At 45.0% G+C, this 19,272-nt stretch overlaps 1 protein-coding gene across 2 annotated transcripts in view; it reads left to right on the top strand.

Annotated features, from left to right (window-relative positions):
- The window catches only part of B4GALNT4 (beta-1,4-N-acetyl-galactosaminyltransferase 4), a 75,216-nt gene extending 56,816 nt beyond the window's left edge, over nt 1-18,400 (top strand). For both annotated transcript variants that reach the window (XM_044269998.1, XM_044269999.1), the window contains 5 exons: nt 522-675; nt 6,681-6,753; nt 6,847-7,000; nt 9,333-9,459; nt 17,181-18,400. In XM_044269998.1, coding sequence (XP_044125933.1) covers nt 522-675; nt 6,681-6,753; nt 6,847-7,000; nt 9,333-9,459; nt 17,181-17,298 — 626 coding nt within the window. In that variant the 3' untranslated portion in view covers nt 17,299-18,400. The remainder of the gene's footprint in view (nt 1-521; nt 676-6,680; nt 6,754-6,846; nt 7,001-9,332; nt 9,460-17,180) is intronic.
- Nucleotides 18,401-19,272: the final 872 nt, after the last annotated feature.

Here is a 19,272-nt window from a genome sequence, read left to right as displayed (position 1 = left end):
CAAATATGTCACCAAATTGTATGCATTAGTTGAGAATGCTCCATGCCAAGCTGTTCAGACAATTTATATATCTGAATAGGTCATCGGTATCTGATCGGTGGGGTTGGACACCTGGGACCCCCGCCGATCAGCTGTTAGAGAAGGCACCATCACTCGCAGTAGCACCGCAGCCTTCTCTCCGCTCTCTCTAGTTGCCGTCACGTGGCCTAGGCATTGAAGGGGGCTGAGCTGCGATACCATACATAGCCGCTACCAAATGGACGACGGTGTGCTTGGTGAGCTTCGAGAAATCTGTGCTGCTCCTACGAGCACCGATGCCTTCTGAAACATCTGATCGGCAGGGGAGCCAGGTGTCGGATGCCCACCAATCCGATACTGGTGACCATCAGTAAAATAGCTAAGAAAACCCCTTTAAACACAAGCTGACCTTTCTGCTCCTCAGTGCTGCCTAATGTTGCAGATTTATGACCCAGTATTTTTTATTTTATTTTATTTTTCTATTTCGTTTTCTTATCTGACAGTTAAGAATCAGGCGCGTTGGGTCCAACAGCTGATCAACGATCTGGAGTTTCTGTACCTCAAGACTCACGACGACCAGTTCAGCCTCATTCTAGTGGATTACGACAGCGAGGACATGGATGTAGAACAGGCTTTGCGTCGTGCTAAACTGCCAAGGTACTTATCTATAGTTTGTCGTGACATAGTGTAAGCGCACCTCAGAGTTGGGCCGAAGATAACTTGTGGCCAATCCTCTTTATTATTACGGCTGAACGGATCTCTATATCCGTGTTCACAACACTTCCCTGCACCTTCCCCCATATTCCTCCCCCTCTAATCGGTATATAGACCTCTCACCATTGTAATTGTAAGATCAAGAAGGACAAGCTGTAAGCTTATGCAATACTGGTTTCAATGGTCACGTCCCCCGCCACATGCCTTTTTCAGAAATGTAGAAATGCCACTTGCTGTGGTTTGCGACTTTTTTTACGTCAGTTTCTGGCGGACAAGGGCATGGTAAATGACCCCCAATGTCTTTTTATTAATTTTTTTATTTTATAGCAAAGGAAAAACAAGAAGTGGTACTTCTTGTGCAGACACCTGTTTTAAATGGAACCTGTCGCCTTCAAAAACCATCCCTAGCCAGCAGCGTGTTTCCAACGATAATTTTCTTCCTGAAGGCCGATGCGGCTAAAGCTCAGAAAACGTTCCTTTATCCCCTGCTGGCGCGCTTCTCTAGTCATGCTTGAAGTAAAGGGGGCAGCGGCCATGCCCCTTCGCTGTAACTGACAGCCGGCAGTTTGGCTGGCTTTGCCGAACTCTCTGCATAAGCGATGTCGGTCAAAGGCGAAGGGGCAGGGAAGGGGGCGTGGTTATCTTGACTTGAAGCAAGGAGGCCGCCGCCCCCTTGACTTCAAGCGTGACTAGAGAAGCGCGCCAGCAGCGGATAAAGAAACGTTTTCTGAGCTTTAGCCGCATCTGCCTTCAGGAAGAAAATCATCGTCGGTCAGGTACTGCTGGCGGCTTGGGATGGTTTTTGGAGGTGACAGGTTCCCTTTAAAGCTGGTGCGCATGGCATGTTCCTGTATGTTTAAGCGGTGGTCTATTCACTTTGTGCATTGTTTCATTTGCTTTATTAAATTAACTCTAGATGTAAAGTTTGTGCATTGATTTTCTGTCACTGTATTCACTTCTGTGGGAGTCCTGAGAACAGCCATGCTGGGAGATGTAGTGTAACCACAGCTAGCACGCTGGAGGTTGCCGACTCTTGGTCTGCTGGATCAGTAAAGATTGGAGTCCGTAGGAGGGAAGCTGCCTGTTACAGAAACATGTCGTTCAAATACATTTCCTAATATCGTCTGATTGAAGTTCAGCCTCTCTTGCTACCTACAGTTATTTAGGCAGTAATTATGCCATTATTTGCTGTAAAAACATGTCTGATGCTACTGGCACATAGTGGCTTGTAGTGCACACTTCAAAGGGGCTTTCTGAGATTTTGATACCAGTGACCTATCCTCAGGACAGGCCATCACTGCTGATGGGTATGCTAGGCAGAGGTTTCCGCTTAGCAGTAAGCCGGGTAATGTCACTGGCACTAATAGGTGGTCTTTAGCGTTGCCCTAGGCTGTTTTACAGGCTAGGGCAGCTCTAAAGCCCGCCCATAAGTGCCAGTGACGTCACCTGGAACACCACTAGGCGGAAGCCTCGGCCTAGCAGTGTCAGTGTAAACAAAACAGCCCTTGCCCTGTGCTATACAGGGCAAGGGGGAGCATCCGAGCATGAAATATTCCGATGCTCCACTCATAGGGGCTAAATGGGTGAAGAAGGGGTTATGTCCGGGTTCAGCTCTGAAGCAGACAACCCCTTTAAGTATCTTATTTCATCTGCAGCAACCAAACCAAAGAATTTGGAATAATTTGGACTCCCACTTTCACACTTGCGGCAGGATGGATCCGACAGGCTGTTCACCATGTCGGATCCGTCCTGCCGCTATTTCGCTGGACTGCCGCTCTGTACCCATTGGGGACGGGGGCTCCTGCCGCCGCTCCGTCCCTATTGACTATAATGGGGACGGGGGCGGAGCTCCGGCGCAGCACGGCGGTGCACAGTGAAAGCCGCCGGACTAAAAAGTCCTGCATGTCCGACTTTTTTGTCCGGCGGCTTTCGCCGTGCTACGCCGGAGCTCCGTCCCCATTATAGTCAATGGGGACGGAGCGGCGGCAGGGCGAAATAGCGGAAGGACGGATCCGACATGGTGAACAGCCTGTCGGATCCGTCCTGCCGCAAGTGTGAAAGTAGCCTAACAATGGGGAGCTTTATCAAACTGGTGCAAAGGAAACCTACCCTGGTCACCAATCAGATTAATTTAATTTTCCAAAGGAGCACTGAAAAATTAAAATTGGAATCTGATTGGTTGCTATGGGCAACTTAGCCTATTTTCCTTTTTACATCAGTTTTTAATAAGTCTCCCGAAATATATTTCATACATTGGCTTCATTTTATTCAGGCTGCATGCTGATTTTTATTTTGTTCATGTCGTCTTAGAGGGTGTCTACCATTTTTATTGACTTCCTTCTGTCTGTGAGCTTCGCTGTAATGGTCGGGAACATTTCGCATTGAATTGCTGATCTGTTATTATGTGCGCACATGTTTTGGGGTATTTTTCACTTTAAATATCATGCACTCGGTAGTAGGGTTTGCATTTTAAAAATGCTGAAAATACAGTTAGCAAGCCGTAGACTGTTGATGGCAATCAAATTAAGGGTCCATTCACACATCCGTTTTTTTTTTTTTTTTTTGCGGATCCGCAAAACATTGACACCGGCAATGTGCATTCGGCATTTCGCGGACCGCACATCGCCGGCACTATAATAGAAAATGCCTTTTCTCGTCCGCAGTTGCGGACAAGAATAGGACATGTTCTATTTATTTTTTTCGGGAAAGGAATTGCGGATCCGTAAATGCGGGTGAGGACAGCACATGGCATCCGTTCCTGCCCCATTGAAAATGAATGGGTCTGCAAAATCCGGAACGGATCCGGAAAAAAATTGCGGCTGTGTGAATGGACCCTAAGGTTGTTTGGTTTTATGCATTTTTAATAATGTGTAAGCCAATATCTGGCAGGCGATTTGCTTGCAATCAATAAAGTAGATTTTTTATAATGTTCACAGTTGCAAATTAAGGGGTCACTGAGTCTAAAAACGTCTGATAGATTATAGAGGCGTATCAAAAATTGCATCCGTCCATAAATAATTAATTCCACAAGGCCGCTGAGGGGAAAAGTAGTGTTTTATGGCTCCCATTTACAATGGTTGGCCACATAATAGAGGATTGCGTGTGGTCCTCCAGAGTGAGACTCTGCAGCCGAGAGACTTTGCGGCCGCTGTCCTCCCAGGCTGATGTATAGGATTCCTGAGCAAGGGGGCGCTCTGATAAAGACGCCCTGTCCCCTCTCCTGACATGTCTGTTTTAGCAACTACTTGCATTCCCCATGTTATACCAGTTCTAGAGCATCTATTCCTGTGACTCTCATGTTGTGCCGTTCCTTTATTATTCCTGCCAGAAGTTATTATTGAAATTTTAGCAGTTTGCAATGAAGGTCCATTTGGCGTTACCCACGGGGGAGGGTTTCCCTGCACAGTCTGACAATGGCAGCACTGATTGGATAGTATCGGACTGTGCAGGGACACACCCCCAACTGGTAACGCCCAGATGGACCCTCATGGCAAACTTCTATCAGGAATAGTAAAGGAATGGCACATCATAGAGTCATAAGAAAAGATGCTCCAGAAGTATTATTACATGGGGAATGCAAGTAGTTACTAAAACAGACATGTCAGGAGAGGGGACGGGCGTCTTTAAGGGGAATCTATCTGCTCCAAAACACCCCTAAAACTAGGGTAAGAATTGTATAGTGTAAGTGGTGCTGAGTCCGATTGTCAGAGCACAATGTATACAAATGACATAATTGGACTTGGCGTAGCCCCGTTGACTCTAGTTTGGGGGGTGTTTTGGAGATGATATGCTCTACCTCTCAAGGATCATGCACAGGACCATGGTTTCTGCCCTATTCTTGTCAGCAAAACGGACAAGGATAGGACAGTTCTACAGAGGGCAGGACGTTCCGCAAAATGTGGAAAGCGCACAAATATTTAGCGGATCCACAATTTGCAGACTACAAAAACTGCAACGACCGGGTGTACGAGCCCTTATCCTGAGTGTACAGCCCCCTTTAAAGGTTTATTCCAGCTTTTTTTTTTTTTTTTTTTTTTTTTTTTTTTTATTATTCTCCCCCCTCCCGGCTGGACCTGTGAAGTCGAGCATACTTATCTATTTACGTTTGGTTCTGGCTTCTTCAGTCCACCGCTATCTTTGGCGCGTTCTAGTCCCGCAGTGTAATCTTCTGGCACAGACGTGATTCAAATTTGCCTCTGCAGCCAATGACTGTCCGCAGCGGTGACGTGTCCCCGAGTGCACGTCACTTGGTTACAGATCTTTAACAGTTTCTCCTCCGAATCTTTCACATACACCGCAGTCATGCCGGGCTTTGAAGTCTCCCGGCTGAGTGTTTGGCGCACACGCAGTGCATGGATGGAGATCACCTGGCAGATGGTGCGTTAGTGTTCTACTTTATTTTAGACAGCCCCTTGCTCTCTGCTAATTTAACTTTGCCAAGGAAACTACCTTTTCTTCTCACGAGCTGTCCAAGATTCTAGACCCATATGTATTCCCTACTGTAAATGTAAAGCAGGGGCAGATTATTCCTACACACCTCAGCTGCAGCAAAGTGGAAGGCAAGCTTCCTGTCTACCATTTAAAGGGGTTATCCAACCCCTAGAATGACCCCCACCAATGCCTGGCCCCCTCATATAGATTATACTTACCCCGTTCCCCGGCAGCCAAATCACTCCCGATCCCCACACGGCCACTGTAGGATCGCGGATGATGCTAGGGAAGCTCGTCCCCATCACAGACTGCTATTGGCTGCTCCGCCTGTTGCTGGATGTTTTGATCCACACGACGGGGAGATGCAGTGGCGGCCGTGTGAGGATCAGGAGCAACGCGGGTGTTGGGAAGCGGGGTAACTATAATCTATATGGGTGGGGGGGTCATTATAGGGGTTGGATAACCCCTTTAATGATTTACATGAAACACTCTTATCCTTTTCAAAAACAAGATTAGCAGCATCTGCGGTGTGCTTTATGTTGTATTGCAACAGCTCATACAAAATAGTATAAAACACACTTTGGCTGTTTTTTAAAAGGAGTTCTGTCTAACTCCTCCCTCTGTAAGCAGCTCTAGTTCTGGATGGATTCAAAGCATATTTCAAATAGAAATTTGCATTTAGCAAGAAGGAAGCAGAGGTAAACAGCTTATTTTAAGAGCTGAAGGCAGAGCTTGTTAATAGCTCATTTGCATCCCTTCCCTCCCAGAATTCCAGAGGAGCATGTATGGCCTAGAAGTCTCCTCACACTGATTAAGGTGATCTCTCCCCAAGGAGAGTTGGTTCCCCCCTGTCACTGATAAGACCTATTACAAAGTTTCTCATGGTCGTTTGTTCTGTTGATTTGTGCTAAGTTGTGTGAAAACTTAGTGATCTTTTAAGGACAGATGTCCTTTCTTACTTTTCCTCTTGGCTCAAGATACCTCAAGGTGACTGGCGCGAGATGGCCAGCTTGAGGGAGGGGGGGACGCCTGAGAGATTTAAGCAAAATAGGTCTCATCTTTGGGGTATGTCGAGTCAAGAGGAAAGGTATGGTAGGACACATCTGAATATTTATGATCCCTGTTCTTACAAGAAGGTGAAAAAGAAACAAAAGCTGAAATGTTATGTGAATTGATATTTTATAGAAATCGGGTTGGGGAGCAACTTATGCTTATGCAGATCCTGCACATCTTTATATCGCGTGGTTTGGCCCTTTATTTGAATAGGTGTCATGTAATACTACATTTCCCCTGAAGTGGCCACTGTAGGGAAAATGTATAGCTGAACAAAGTTTCCTCGGCGATGACCGCTGATCGCCAGGTTGAGTCAACCTCATTAATCCCATGGTACCATACGTAGATATGTATACATGAGTTCAGCAATTTATTTCCTGCATCTGTATCATGTTTAATAGGCTGGAAACGTGTATTGTGTAGTCTCAGAATAGACTTTATATCAACATTTTATATCTTTTCAGCTATCAGTATCTGAAGAGAAGTGGAAATTTTGAGAGGTCAGCAGGACTACAAGCAGGAGTTGATACTATACAGGTTAGACGTGACTGCTGCACAGAGCTTTCTAGTGCTAACGATTCTTTTCATGTAGATGACGCTGTTCATCCCTTCATTGGTGTGTTTTTGCAGGACAATCATAGCATTGTGTTCCTGTGTGACCTGCACATACACTTCCCTCTTTCAGTGCTGGACAGTGTGAGAAAGCATTGTGTGGAAGGAAAGTTGGCGTTTGCTCCTATTGTAATGAGACTGAGCTGTGGAAGCTCCCCACGGCAGCCCAGAGGTGAGAACATGGCAGTAGGACTGAATCTGTAGGGCCAGACTCTTTCCACCGGCCCTACACCTGTGGGGTTTACTCTTCGTGTTCAGATTAGTCCACTGAATTTGTAACAAAAACCTAAACCGTCGCCCATTGTTTTAATTGGAAGGTTACACTGCTGTCCGTGCAGCCGCGGTTTGTTTCTACAACTGTGTCAACAAAAGACGTGTTCTATCTTGGCGTGGTACCACTGGAAATCGCAAGCGGGTGCCCTCTCGCAGTTTAGGTGGATCCGCCACATCCAAATTGAAACTGATGGTTTCTTCTGTTGAATGCGCAGCCGGTTTTGACAGAGGCATGTGTGTTGGTCCCATGTTCGTATGTGCCCAAAAAATGATGTTTTAATATATGCAAATGAGCCTCTACGAGCAATGGGGGCTTTGGCATTTTGTCTGTTATCTCGCCTCTTGCACTTTGACAGGACCAGGTGTGGTGGCGTTTACACTGTCTGGCCTCGTCAATCAAAGTGTAGAGGGTGCGGCAGTTGCAGAGAGAGCAGAGCCTCTAGGTGTATTGGCAACGCCCCCGTTGCTCCTAGAGGCTCATTTGCATATATTAAAACATAATTTTTTCCAGCAATGCGGGCACATATGAACATGGGACCAACACAGATGCCTTCAGCTGCCAAGCGCACATGTAACAGGTCAGCCAGTGTCATAGGTACAAAACTGCTGACCGATGCCCTGATCCAGCATTGTATCTCACTCAGCAGCTTTTTTTTTTTTTTTTTTTTCTTACCGCCGGGCTTAGAACTGCTGGAGGTGAGTATGACAACACTGGACGCGCCAAAATATATCTGGGTTAGCTGCCTAGCTATGAAATTATTAATTAGATGCCGTAATAAATTATAAAAAGTGAAAGTGTAAAGGAATATAAGTAAAAATTGTTTGGCATTTCTCCAGGTGTCTTATTTTAATAGGGCATCAAAAGTCCTGAATATCCCTATCTTTAGGCTAAGTCATCGATTTATAGTTGGTAAGGTCAAGCTCTGCTACCAGTGGGCAGACCTGAACTGCAAGCACAGCCAGACCGTTCTGCACAGCGCTCTCCCCCTCTGATCATAGTCCTGGGCAACCCCCTATGTTGTTGGAGTCTTTTCTCATTTCCTAAAATACTCGGTCTGTACATCTGCATTCCCAGAATTACGGAGCTGTGCCTGAAGAGGTTAAAGGCTATGTACACCTTTTGGGACAATTTTTTTATTATTGTATTGTACTCACTTTGAGATAAAAATAAGTTTTTCAATTGGTCTTTATTAAACATGTAGAGCCCCTTTCTCTATGCAGTCTTGAGATTCTCTAGTAGCAGGCTCTGAAAAGTTTTTTTACTTTGTTCAGTCAGGCAGCTCATCAGTCTGCTCCTGATGTCTTAAAGGGAACCTGTCACCAGGATTTTGAGTATAGAGCTGAGGACATGGGTTGCTAGATGGCCGCTAGCACATCTGCAATACCCAGTCCCCATAGCTCTGTGTGCTTTTATTGTGTAAAAAAAAACGATTTGATCCATATGCAAATTAACCTGAGGAGTTCAGCGTGAAGGAGCCCAGCACCGCCCCGCATCCTCCGAATCTCCTCCTTGCTCCCCAACGTCAGAAAGCTAGAGCGGCGTAATCTCGTGATGCGCGAGCTAGCGCCTGCGCAGTTCGTTCCCTAAGACTGATGCCAGGACAGGAAAGGAACACTATGACGACACTACGCATGTGCTAGCTCGCTACATTACGGCGCTCCGGGGCGGTGCTGGACTCATCTCAGGGACAGAACTCATCTCAGGTTAATTTGCATATGTATCAAATTGTTTTTTTACACAATAAAAGCACACAGAGCTATGGGGACTGGGTATTGCGGATGTGCCAGCGGCCATCTAGCCACCCATGTCCCCAGCATTATACACAAAATCCCGGTGACAGGTTCCCTTTAAACACTCATTATAGCTCAATTCTTGTGGACTAAATATGTGTTATGACCTTATACTAATTTAGAGATTAGGTTTATTAGATGACCAGCTTGTAAGCAAAAGGGAAATTACATTCAAACAGTTAACACTTTGTCACAGAACATCGGAATATTTTTAATAAAGGCCAACTGAAAAATGTATTTTTAGCCCAAAGTGAGTAAAATGCAATCATTAAAAAGAAAATTGCTGGTGAAGGTGTACATAGCCTTTAAATGAGTAGAATGCAAGTGTGGTATGAAAGGTATATAGGGGACAGACAGGTACACATCTCCTCATCGCTCCGTTCTGTATGTGCAAGGGTCGTGAAATGTTCTTTATCATCTCTCTGCGTTTCTCCTTGTAGGCTACTGGGAAGTTAATGGTTTTGGTCTGTTTGGGATTTACAAGTCCGATTTTGATCGCATTGGTGGAATGAATACAGAGGAATTCAAGGACCGCTGGGGAGGAGAGGACTGGGAGCTGCTGGACAGGTACCATTTATTATGTCTCCTATGTGCTGTACGTTACATTTCGTTTAGTCTAGACATGAGGGGAGGATTATTTATCAAGACCAGTGTTTGTTTGTTTTTTTTGTTTTTTTTTTTGTTTGTTTTTTTATGACAGTCTTAGTATTTCCTGCATCACCAGAGGATGTGATTCATTTACATCAGCCGATCACAGGGGTTCCTCTCCTGCTAACCCCGTGATTTGTAGCTGTAGCCGTCTGACAGGGCAGGGCTAGCATGTCATCAGGCTGTGAGATGGGAAGGTGAGGGATCCTGCGCAATGTCCGTCCAGCTTTGCGGGACTGGAGATCCTGATTAAGTGGTAGCCATGCCTCCTCAGACGGGTGCTTGGCAAATCACCTTCTGTCTGATATGGCAGGGTTAGTAGGAGGGTAGCCCCATATGTTGTGTGCCATCGCAGGAAGTGCTGAATTGATACGGTCACATAACTAGGGGCTACAGTTGGCCTCTGAGCTAATATATGAAATGGGCTCTTATGGGCGAGTTGATGTCCAAATATCCATAGTTAGATATTCCTTCAAATGTGGCATTAGACATCAGGATGCGGTACAGTCATCTTTACCTCAGGGTTTAAATTTGGATGGGATGTCCTTCTGCAGGTATATTTCCATTGCCTCTTCTTAGTGGTCTTTTTAATGGATAATAGGCATATACTACTGCACCGGATTGCTAGAAATTGGCATGACTGGGAAGACTATAGGATCTTGAGGACACTAGAAGCACATGGAACAGCTGTGACTACAAACGACTTCTTCCAATATCCCTGGCATTATTTGGCAAAAACAACCCTCAGAACATTGTATTTGTGCACTTGGATGGTGTGAAGGTCTGAACAGTACAGGCCCAGTTTCTACACAGTGTTTGCTCCATCCTTATTTTTGGCATCTGTAAAGCTTTGGCTGCATAGAATTTCCTTGTAGCTAGTAATTCCTGGAAAGCTCAACGTGTCTTTGCACTTATGTTATTTCTTTGATGTGAACTTCCTCTGGGGCATTGGTTGCTTCTACATTTAGTAATGTTTCCGTAGACATGATGAAAAACAAGATTTGTCCATTTAAGCCTACTTTTTATTTAAAGGGGGTTATCCCATGATTTAAAGGGGTTCTATACCTATTTTCTTTCTGATGATCTATCCTTTTGGATAGGTCATCAGCCTCTGATCGATGGGGGTCTGACACCCGGGATCCCCTCCAATCAGATGTTTGAGAAGGCAGCGGCGCTCAGAGCAGCACCGCAGCCTTCTCACCACTTCCCGCAGGCCAGCGATGTCACGACTATTTCACTGGCCAGGGTGTAAATGAACCCTATTCATTTCAGTGGGCTGCACTGCGCCCAGGCCACTGGCCTGCGGGAAGCAACCAGAGGGCCGCGGCGCTATTGCGAGTGCTGCTGCCTTCTCAAACAGCTGATGGCGGGGGTCCCGGGTGTCAGACCCCCGCCGATCAGATGCTGATGACCTATCATGAAGATGGATTATCAGTAAGAAAAAGGTATAAAATCCCTTTAATAAAAATCTGATATCGTACAGTGCATGACTATCTCTTTCTACCAAAGCTAAAACCAGCCCTGTACCTCACATGAATCCAGAGATCTCTCCATTCATTGCTCCGATTGCTCTTCTAGATTTATATCAAGCTGGCAGCTCAGGGGGAGTGTCTTTTCTGCTGCAGCTCAGGGGGAGTGTCTTTTCTGCTGCAGCTCAGGGGGCGTGTCCATTCTTCTGCTGCTCTCTCCCTATCACAGCTCAGGAGGCAGCTGAAGGATGGAACTGAGCATGTGCGTCCACCTTTAGGGAGGTGGACAGTGAAATAAGAAAACAAACAAATAGCAGGTGGCACTATACAGACACATTTAATTGAATAACTCAGTGGCTGTGCTAAAAAAAATTATTACATGCAATTACAAAAGTATTCGGATCCAGGTGCTGGTTTTAAAACTCATGCACATGACTGTATTTTTAATCCGTGTGCTATCTATTTTTTGCAGATGGCACAATGATACATTTCTATGGGGCAGTGCACACATCCAGTCTTTATGCAGGTCCATGTGGCCATTCCACAATCTATGGAACTATTCTGCAATTTTGCAGAACGGGTGCGGACCCATTCATTTCAATGGGGCCACAGAAGGTGCGGACAGCACACTATGTGCTATCTGCATACGTTGTTCCGTTCCGCTGCCCCGCAAAAATATAAAGCATGTCCTATTCTTGTCATTTCTATAATGGGCCGCCCGTTCTGGTCTGCAAATTGTGGAACGCATACGGGTGGCATGGATGTTTTGCAGAGCAGCAATTTGCAGACCGCAAAATACGGCATGGTCGTGGTTCTAGCGATATTCCCCCAATATCTAAGATGGTACAACCTCTTTAAATGGTGTGAGGAGTCTTATAGCCAAGGCAATGCTCTTCTGGATTTCTGGGAAGAGCGCATGCAAATGAGCTCCGACTTAGGCCTTCCACCCAGTTAAGCCAGTTCTCTCTACTATGCACTAATGAGGGGCAATCACCCCAAAACAGCTTTCAGCAGATGAGATGCTGGCTTATTTATTATCCAAGTCATGTCTTTAAAAGGCTGAACATTGACTTATAGAACAGCCACTTTACATCTGGTAGCATTATAAGTAGAGCTTGTTAAGAGCTCATTTCCATACTCTGTTCCCAGAATTCCAGAGAAATGTTGTCTGGCCTATAAGATTCCTCACACCATTTAAGGAGCTCTCCATAAGTAGATATTGTATTCCCCAAATCCTGACCTAAGCCTCTCACCCAGTTAAGCCAGTAGTCTCTGCTCTGCGCTGATGAGGAGCAATCGCCCTGAAACAGCTGTCTGCAGATGAGATGCTGGCTTAATTATTATCCAAGTCATGTCTCGAGGCCTATTCAAAGTTTGAACATTGACTTATAGGATAGCTGCCTTACACCTGGTGGCATCAGAGGCAGAGCTTGTTTAAAGTCCATTTGCCTATACCCCCTTACTAAAGTGTATGAAATGCTCAAAATTAGTACAATCTAATTGCTCTCTTTCCAAGTAAAGCTGGCCATACACATTAGAAATGTAATTGGCGGGTATAGCTGACCATCTAATGTGTATGGGAGCTCCCAATACTCCACGGAGGACTGATGTCGGGGGGAGATGAGGATTGGGCATGTTCGAGTCAATTGCCAGATCCTTTTATTAGCAGGGAGATTAGCCACTACCAAAGAAGTCTGACAGCGGTTTCTCCGCTCTCCCATTCCTACATATGCATGCTTGGCCGAAACGAGCTTGCATATATGTATGGTCGGATCGGGAGAAATGGCCGTCGGCTGAACCGTTGTTTTGTTTTTCTGACAGCCATTTCGTGTTTGACCAGCTTAATAAATGAAGCAGAAAATGTGTAAGATTCAGAGTCCAGATTCTCAGTAGTTTTACATTCATCAAGCACAATTGTTTTATGACCACCTGCCTTTTATACAGAACACAGATGGCCATAAACAGCAGCATATGTTCAGGTGAAAGATTTGCGGGATAAGGCCCTGTGCACCCGACCATATTTATTTTGTGGTCCACAAATCGCGGATATTCAAAACTTGGACTTCCGTTCCACATTTACCCATTCCATAAATTCCACCCTATGATAAAAATGCCTACTCTTGTCCACACAAACTGACATGTTCTATCTTTTTTGCCGAACATACATACAGATATGGACAGAACATTTTTGTGGCTTAGTTAAATGAATGAGTCCAAATCGGATCCACAAAAAATGCGGATCGGATGCAGACCAAAAATACAGTCATGTGCATAATTTTATGTGTTTACAATATACAGTGAGGAACATCAGTATTTGAACACCGTGCGATTTTGCAAGTTCTCCCACTTAGAAATCATGGAGGGGTCTGAAATTCACATTGTAGGTGCATTCCCACTCTGAGAGAGAATTAAAAAAAGAATAATCAGGAAATCACATTGTATGATTTTTTAAAGAATGTTTCTTGCACTGCTGAACATAAGAATTTGAACACCTGAGAAAATCTGTGTTAATATTTGGTACAGAAGCCTTTGTTTGCAATTACAGAGGTCAGACATTTCCTGTAGTTCTTGACCAGGTTTGCACACAATGCAGCAGGGATTTTGGCCCACTCCTCCACACAGATCTCCTCTAGATCTGTCAGGTTTCGGGGCTGCTGCTGAGCAACACAGAGTTTCAGCTCCCTCCAAAGATGTTCCATTGGATTTAGGTCTGGAGACTGGCTAGGCCACTCCAGTACCTTGATATGCTTCTTACGGAGCCACTCCTTGGTTATCCTGGCTGTGTGCTTCGGGTCGTTGTCATGTTGGAAGACCCAGCCACGACCCATCTTCAATGCTCTGACTGAGGGAAGGAGGTTGTTGCTCAAAATCTCACAATAAATGGCCCCATTCATCCTCTCCTTAATACAGTGCAGTCGTCCTGTTCCCTTCACAGAAAAGTACCCCCAAAGCATGATGTTACCACCCCCATGCTTCACAGTAGGGATGGTGTTCTTGGGATGCAATTCATCCTTTTTCCTCCAAACACGACGAGTGAAGTTTAGACCATAAAGTTCTACTTTGGTCTCGTCTGACCAAATGACTTTCTCCCTGGCCTCCTCTGGATCATCCAGATAGTCATTTGCAAACTTCAGATGGGCCTGGACATGTGATTACTTGAGCAGGGGAACCTTCCGTGCAATGCATGATTTGAAACCATGATGGCATAGTGTTCTAACGACAGTGACCTTTGAAATTGTGGTCCCAGCTCTCTTCAGGTCATTGACCAGCTCCTCCCTTGTAGTTCTGGGCCGATTCCTTACCTTTCTTATCATCAGTGATACCCCACAAGGTGAGATCTTGCATGGAGCCCCAGTCCAAGGGAGACTGACAGTCATCTTTAGCCATTTTCTAACAATTGCTCCAACAGTTGATCTATTTTCACCAAGCTGCTTGGCAATTGCCCCATAGCCCTTTCCAGCCTTGTGGAGGTCCACAACTTTGTCTCTGGTGTCTTTTGACAGCTCTTTGGTCTTTCCCATGGTAGTAGTTGGCATCTGACTGACTGTGGGGTGGTCAGGTGTCTTTAAAGAGCTCAGACAGGTGCTACTTAGTTAGATAAGAGGTGGACTTTTTAAAGGCACAGTAACTGATCTTTGAGAGCCAGAATTCTTGCTGTTTCGCAGGTGTCCAAATACTTATGTTCAGCAGTGCAGTACAAATACATTGTTTAAAAATCATACAATGTGATTTCCTGTTTTTTTTTTTTTTTAAAAGAATTCTGTCTGAGTGGGAATGCACCTAGAATGTGAATTTCAGACCCCTCCATGATTTCTAAGTGGGAGAACTTGCAAAATCGCAGAGTGTTCAAATGGTTCTGTTCCTCACTGTATCTTCATCATGTCCACCTATCCACTCATCTTCTTTGAAATGCATCTCCACCCCCAGTGTTGCAAAATTGGGTCAGAAGATCAACATTTTCCTCTTGGGTGGGAGCCCCAAAGGTTGCACTCCCAATTATCATATGTTTGTGGCACATCATGTATCGGAGAATACACATTTACTGTGCCGTGCACCCAGTACTCATTAGTGAAGGACAGATGCAAGTCATTATTTTATTTTTTCCAGTCTCGTAAATCTGAGAAAATTATATTTTCAGCAAAGTAATAAAAATATGTCTAAAAATACTTATAATAGAACACCAGTTCTCAAGACACACATTACAGCTAGAAGAAAACCAGTACATGGGGATGTTTGTGACTAATTGGTTCAGACACTCTTCCATTGCAGTTTATGGAAACTTAATTTCACTTTGGCAGAGAAAGACCTGAAGTCTTTCTAGTCTCTTTACCAACGTGATTTTTAAGGATCAAACAGGATTCCCTGAGCAAAGTCTATATTTATAAGGGCTGTCCATCCTCGCATATATACATTCCGTTGCCCCGCAAAAAAAAAAACCTAGAACATATCCTATTCTTGTCCGTTTTGTGGACAAGAATAGACAGTTCTAACAGAGGGCAGGCCGTATTGTTCTACAAAATACAGAATGCACACGACCGGTATCCGTATTTTGCAGATCGTGTGCATGAGACCTTAAGATGACAGGGTTTAAGAGATCACCGAGGGATCAGGTTACGTGTAGCCCATTAAAGTCCATAGAGAGGGAAGGGCGGAGAGGAGGAGGAGGAGGAGGAGGAGGAGGAGTGAGCTGGGGGACAGAACAGACACACACAGAAATTGTTGAAGGCTTTAGTAAGTTGTCTCTCTTCCCAGTTCTGGATTCACAGCTACACTGCTTCGTACTGCTGTATAATTTCTCCCATGCCGCTGCCAGATGTAGTACGCATACATGACTTAACCTGAAATGACAGACTTAAAAAGGTTCGTTGAGTATTCAGAAAACCTTTAGGCCCCTTTCACACGGGCGTTGCGGGAAAATGTGCGGGTGCGTTGCGGGAACACCCGCGATTTTTCAGCGCGAGTGCAAAACATTGTCATGCGTTTTGCACTCGCGTGAGAAAAATTGCGCGTGTTTGGTACCCAAACCTGAACTTCTTCACAGAAGTTCAGGCTTAGGATCGATGTTCTGTAGATTGTATTATTTTCCCTTATAACATGGTTATAAGGGAAAATAATAGCATTCTGAATACAGAATGCATAGTAAAATTGCGCTGGAAGGGTTAAAAAATAAAAAATATAACTCACCTTAGTCCACTTGATCGCGAAGCCCGGCATCTCCTTGTGTCTCCTTTGCTGAACAGGACCTGGGGTGAGCATTAAATACATGAACAGGACCTGTGATGACGTCACTCCGGTCATCACATGATCCATCACCATGGTGATGGATCATGTGATGACTGTGACGTCACCAAAGGTCCTTGTTACTGCACAAAGCTCAGATGAACACAGAAGGAGATGCCGGGCTACACGAGCAAGTGGATTAAGGTGAGTTACATTTTTTTTATTTTTTAACCCTTCCAGCGCAATTTTACTATGCATTCTGTATTCAGAATGCTATTATTTCCCCTTATAACCATGTTATAAGGGAAAATAATAATGATCGGGTCTCCATCCCGATCGTCTCCTAGCAACCGTGCGTGAAAATCGCATGTCATCCGCACTTGCTTGTGGATGCTTGCGATTTTCACGCAACCCCATTCACTTCTATGGGGCCTGCGTTGCGTGGATTATCGCACCGCAACGCACAAAGAGGAGCATGCTGCAATTTTCACGCAACGCATAAGTGATGCGTGAAAATTACCGCTCATGTGAACAGCCCCATAGAAATGAATGGGTCGGTATTCAGTGCGGGTGCAATGCGTTCAACTCGCGCATCGCACCCGCGCGGAATACTCGCCCGTGTGAAAGGGGCCTTATTGTGTCATAGCGACATATCGGGTGTGTTGATCAGTGGGGTCTGAGTGCTGAGACCCTAACGATAGGGACCCACACCTATCTGACATTGATGCAGTCAATTTGTAGGTTTGCACCTGTCGAACATGTACCTTCAGGCTCCAGATACTCTGCTCTGAGGCGCTGTGGACTACACTAGGCATAAGTTGTACCTAAAGGGCTCTTTTTAAACCCAGGGATGTGAATAATAATGCCATGCTTCTTTTTCATGAATATTATTAAATTTAGGCATTTCATCTAGAATTTTAGAAATGACTCCAAATCTGGAAATTCTTGCAGGGTGCTGCAGAACGGGTTGGAGGTCGAGCGGCTGCGCCTGAGGAACTTCTTCCACTACTATCACTCCAAGAGAGGCATGTGGAACACCCAGAGCCAGGAAAACGCGGCCAAGGACTGAAGTTGACTTTCTGAGCATAGTCCTGTATGGAAAGACTTTTCCCTCAGTTTGTGGTTTGCACAGAGGCTGTTCTGTCCAATAAAACAAGGTACTGCCCGAGTGACCTGCAGAGCCTGTCCCTTGCACATTTCACCCTCTGCGGGCTACTCTAGCCGTCAACTGAGGAGGCTGCAATGTTCTGCAGAAGATGACTGATGAGATTATGCAGCTGCTTCAATGGAGGATAGACTTGTCGTGCACAAGCAGTCTGCTATACAGAGCAGCTGATTAGTAGGAAAATAGCCCTCAGGGCCCTGCTGCCAAAAGGCTTTACTCTTCGTGTTTACACTCGTACATCAAATGCATTTGAGTCTTGGGACAAACCGTATTCTACACATGTAAGAACGGAAAATGTGTTTGTATAGTGTACTCAGAAGTGTACTTGAACCAAACGGCAGTGGTTGGAATATTTCCTGTAGTATAACATCTGGCCACTGGGTGGCGATCAATGACCTCTTTACCCGTTTATTGAAGATGGTAAAAGTTATTCCCAAGGGATAACTGGAGTAACGACATCATTTTACAAATGTATGTTTTAATGCAGATGAGGGAGTAAATATTCACTGCTCAGTTTAAAATTGTCCGTATCTTGGTGCTATATCATCGTTTTAGAGTGTCGCCTCTCCGCGTCCTCGGCGCAAAGTCTGCATAGTAACTGATGTTTAGCACTTGAAGTTATGTCATTTCAAGCCTAAAGAAGGATCTCAGATGTATAAGCAGCTCTTTGATTTGCACTTAGTAGCATTATTTATTATAAGGCCCAATGCCAAATCTAAAGGTATAGTCACATGTAATATTTCACTAGAATTTGGACCTATGCCCGGTTCTATGGAAAGGCAATGTCTAGTGCAGGAGTCCTCGACTCTGGCGCCAGGTAGCAGTGCTCTACACGTAATCTGCTTCCCTAAGGAGAAAGTACCAGAACGTGCTGTCGTCATCTTCTGCAGAAGTCCAGCCGTGCTCAGCATTTACAATGATTTCTGTGAAATTAAAATGTAGCAAGAGGTTTTTAGAAGTTTTTAAATTTGTTTTTTTTTTGTCTTTTTGAACTAAAATAAACCAATTTTCAGTTTGGCTTTTATTGTTGTCTCTTGGTAATTTTTTTAAATCTGAAACCATGTCAGCTGGCAGCGAGTTTATAAAGAGGATGTCAGTTTTCCAGAAGAAATTGGACCACCCTTGGGATCGGCTGGGATAAAGAACTGGTAAGTACCTGACAGATGACGCACTGTCACTCTGGTTCTCCTGGCCGGGCTCTATTTATCTGGCTGCAGCATTGACGTCACATTGACAACACATTACCATTGGAGCCAATTACTGGTGTCTTTGAGCCTTAGATCAACTAAACAGTCTAGCTTCTTGGTCACCAGCCAGTCTAGCTCCTTGGCTCCAGTTTCTGCTTTTCTGTGTATCAGACCCTGCTTTTCTATTTAATGGACTTTGCTTGATTGCCGTCTACCCCTGACCTTAGACTTCAATTACGGACTTTGCTTGATCGCTGCCTGCCCTGGCTCCAGACTTCCTGACCACATCTTTCCCCTCGGTGCTTTGCATCGGTATCTCTGACCCCCTGGTCAGCTGCCACTGGCCTGGGGACTGCTCTGGAGTGGTACTTGGTGACTACCCTAGGCTCAAGCCTATCCTCACCATCAGAGGCTCTAGTGAAGACCAGGTAGTTACTTAGTCACACCCCTCCAGGGTATAACGGTCAGTGGTTCTGCACCCCATTGCATAACACCATTTAACCAAGAATAAGCAATTAATCAAAGAAAACTCTAAAATAAATGGGGGAAGGAATAAGAGAAAAAGCATCCGTTTGAGGCTTCACCAATACCTGGTTGTATTCAGGGTCTATAGCTAATACAGTATGTACATAGAACCAGATTTAAGTGCCGGTTCCATTTCAATGGCTGGAGAAACCCTGATATGACTTCC

This window comes from Bufo gargarizans, chromosome 10, assembly GCF_014858855.1.
Source record: "Bufo gargarizans isolate SCDJY-AF-19 chromosome 10, ASM1485885v1, whole genome shotgun sequence".
NCBI lineage: Eukaryota > Metazoa > Chordata > Amphibia > Anura > Bufonidae > Bufo > Bufo gargarizans.
The sequence above is the reverse complement of the archived record's forward strand: the minus strand, read 5'-3'. Positions and strand labels throughout refer to the sequence as shown.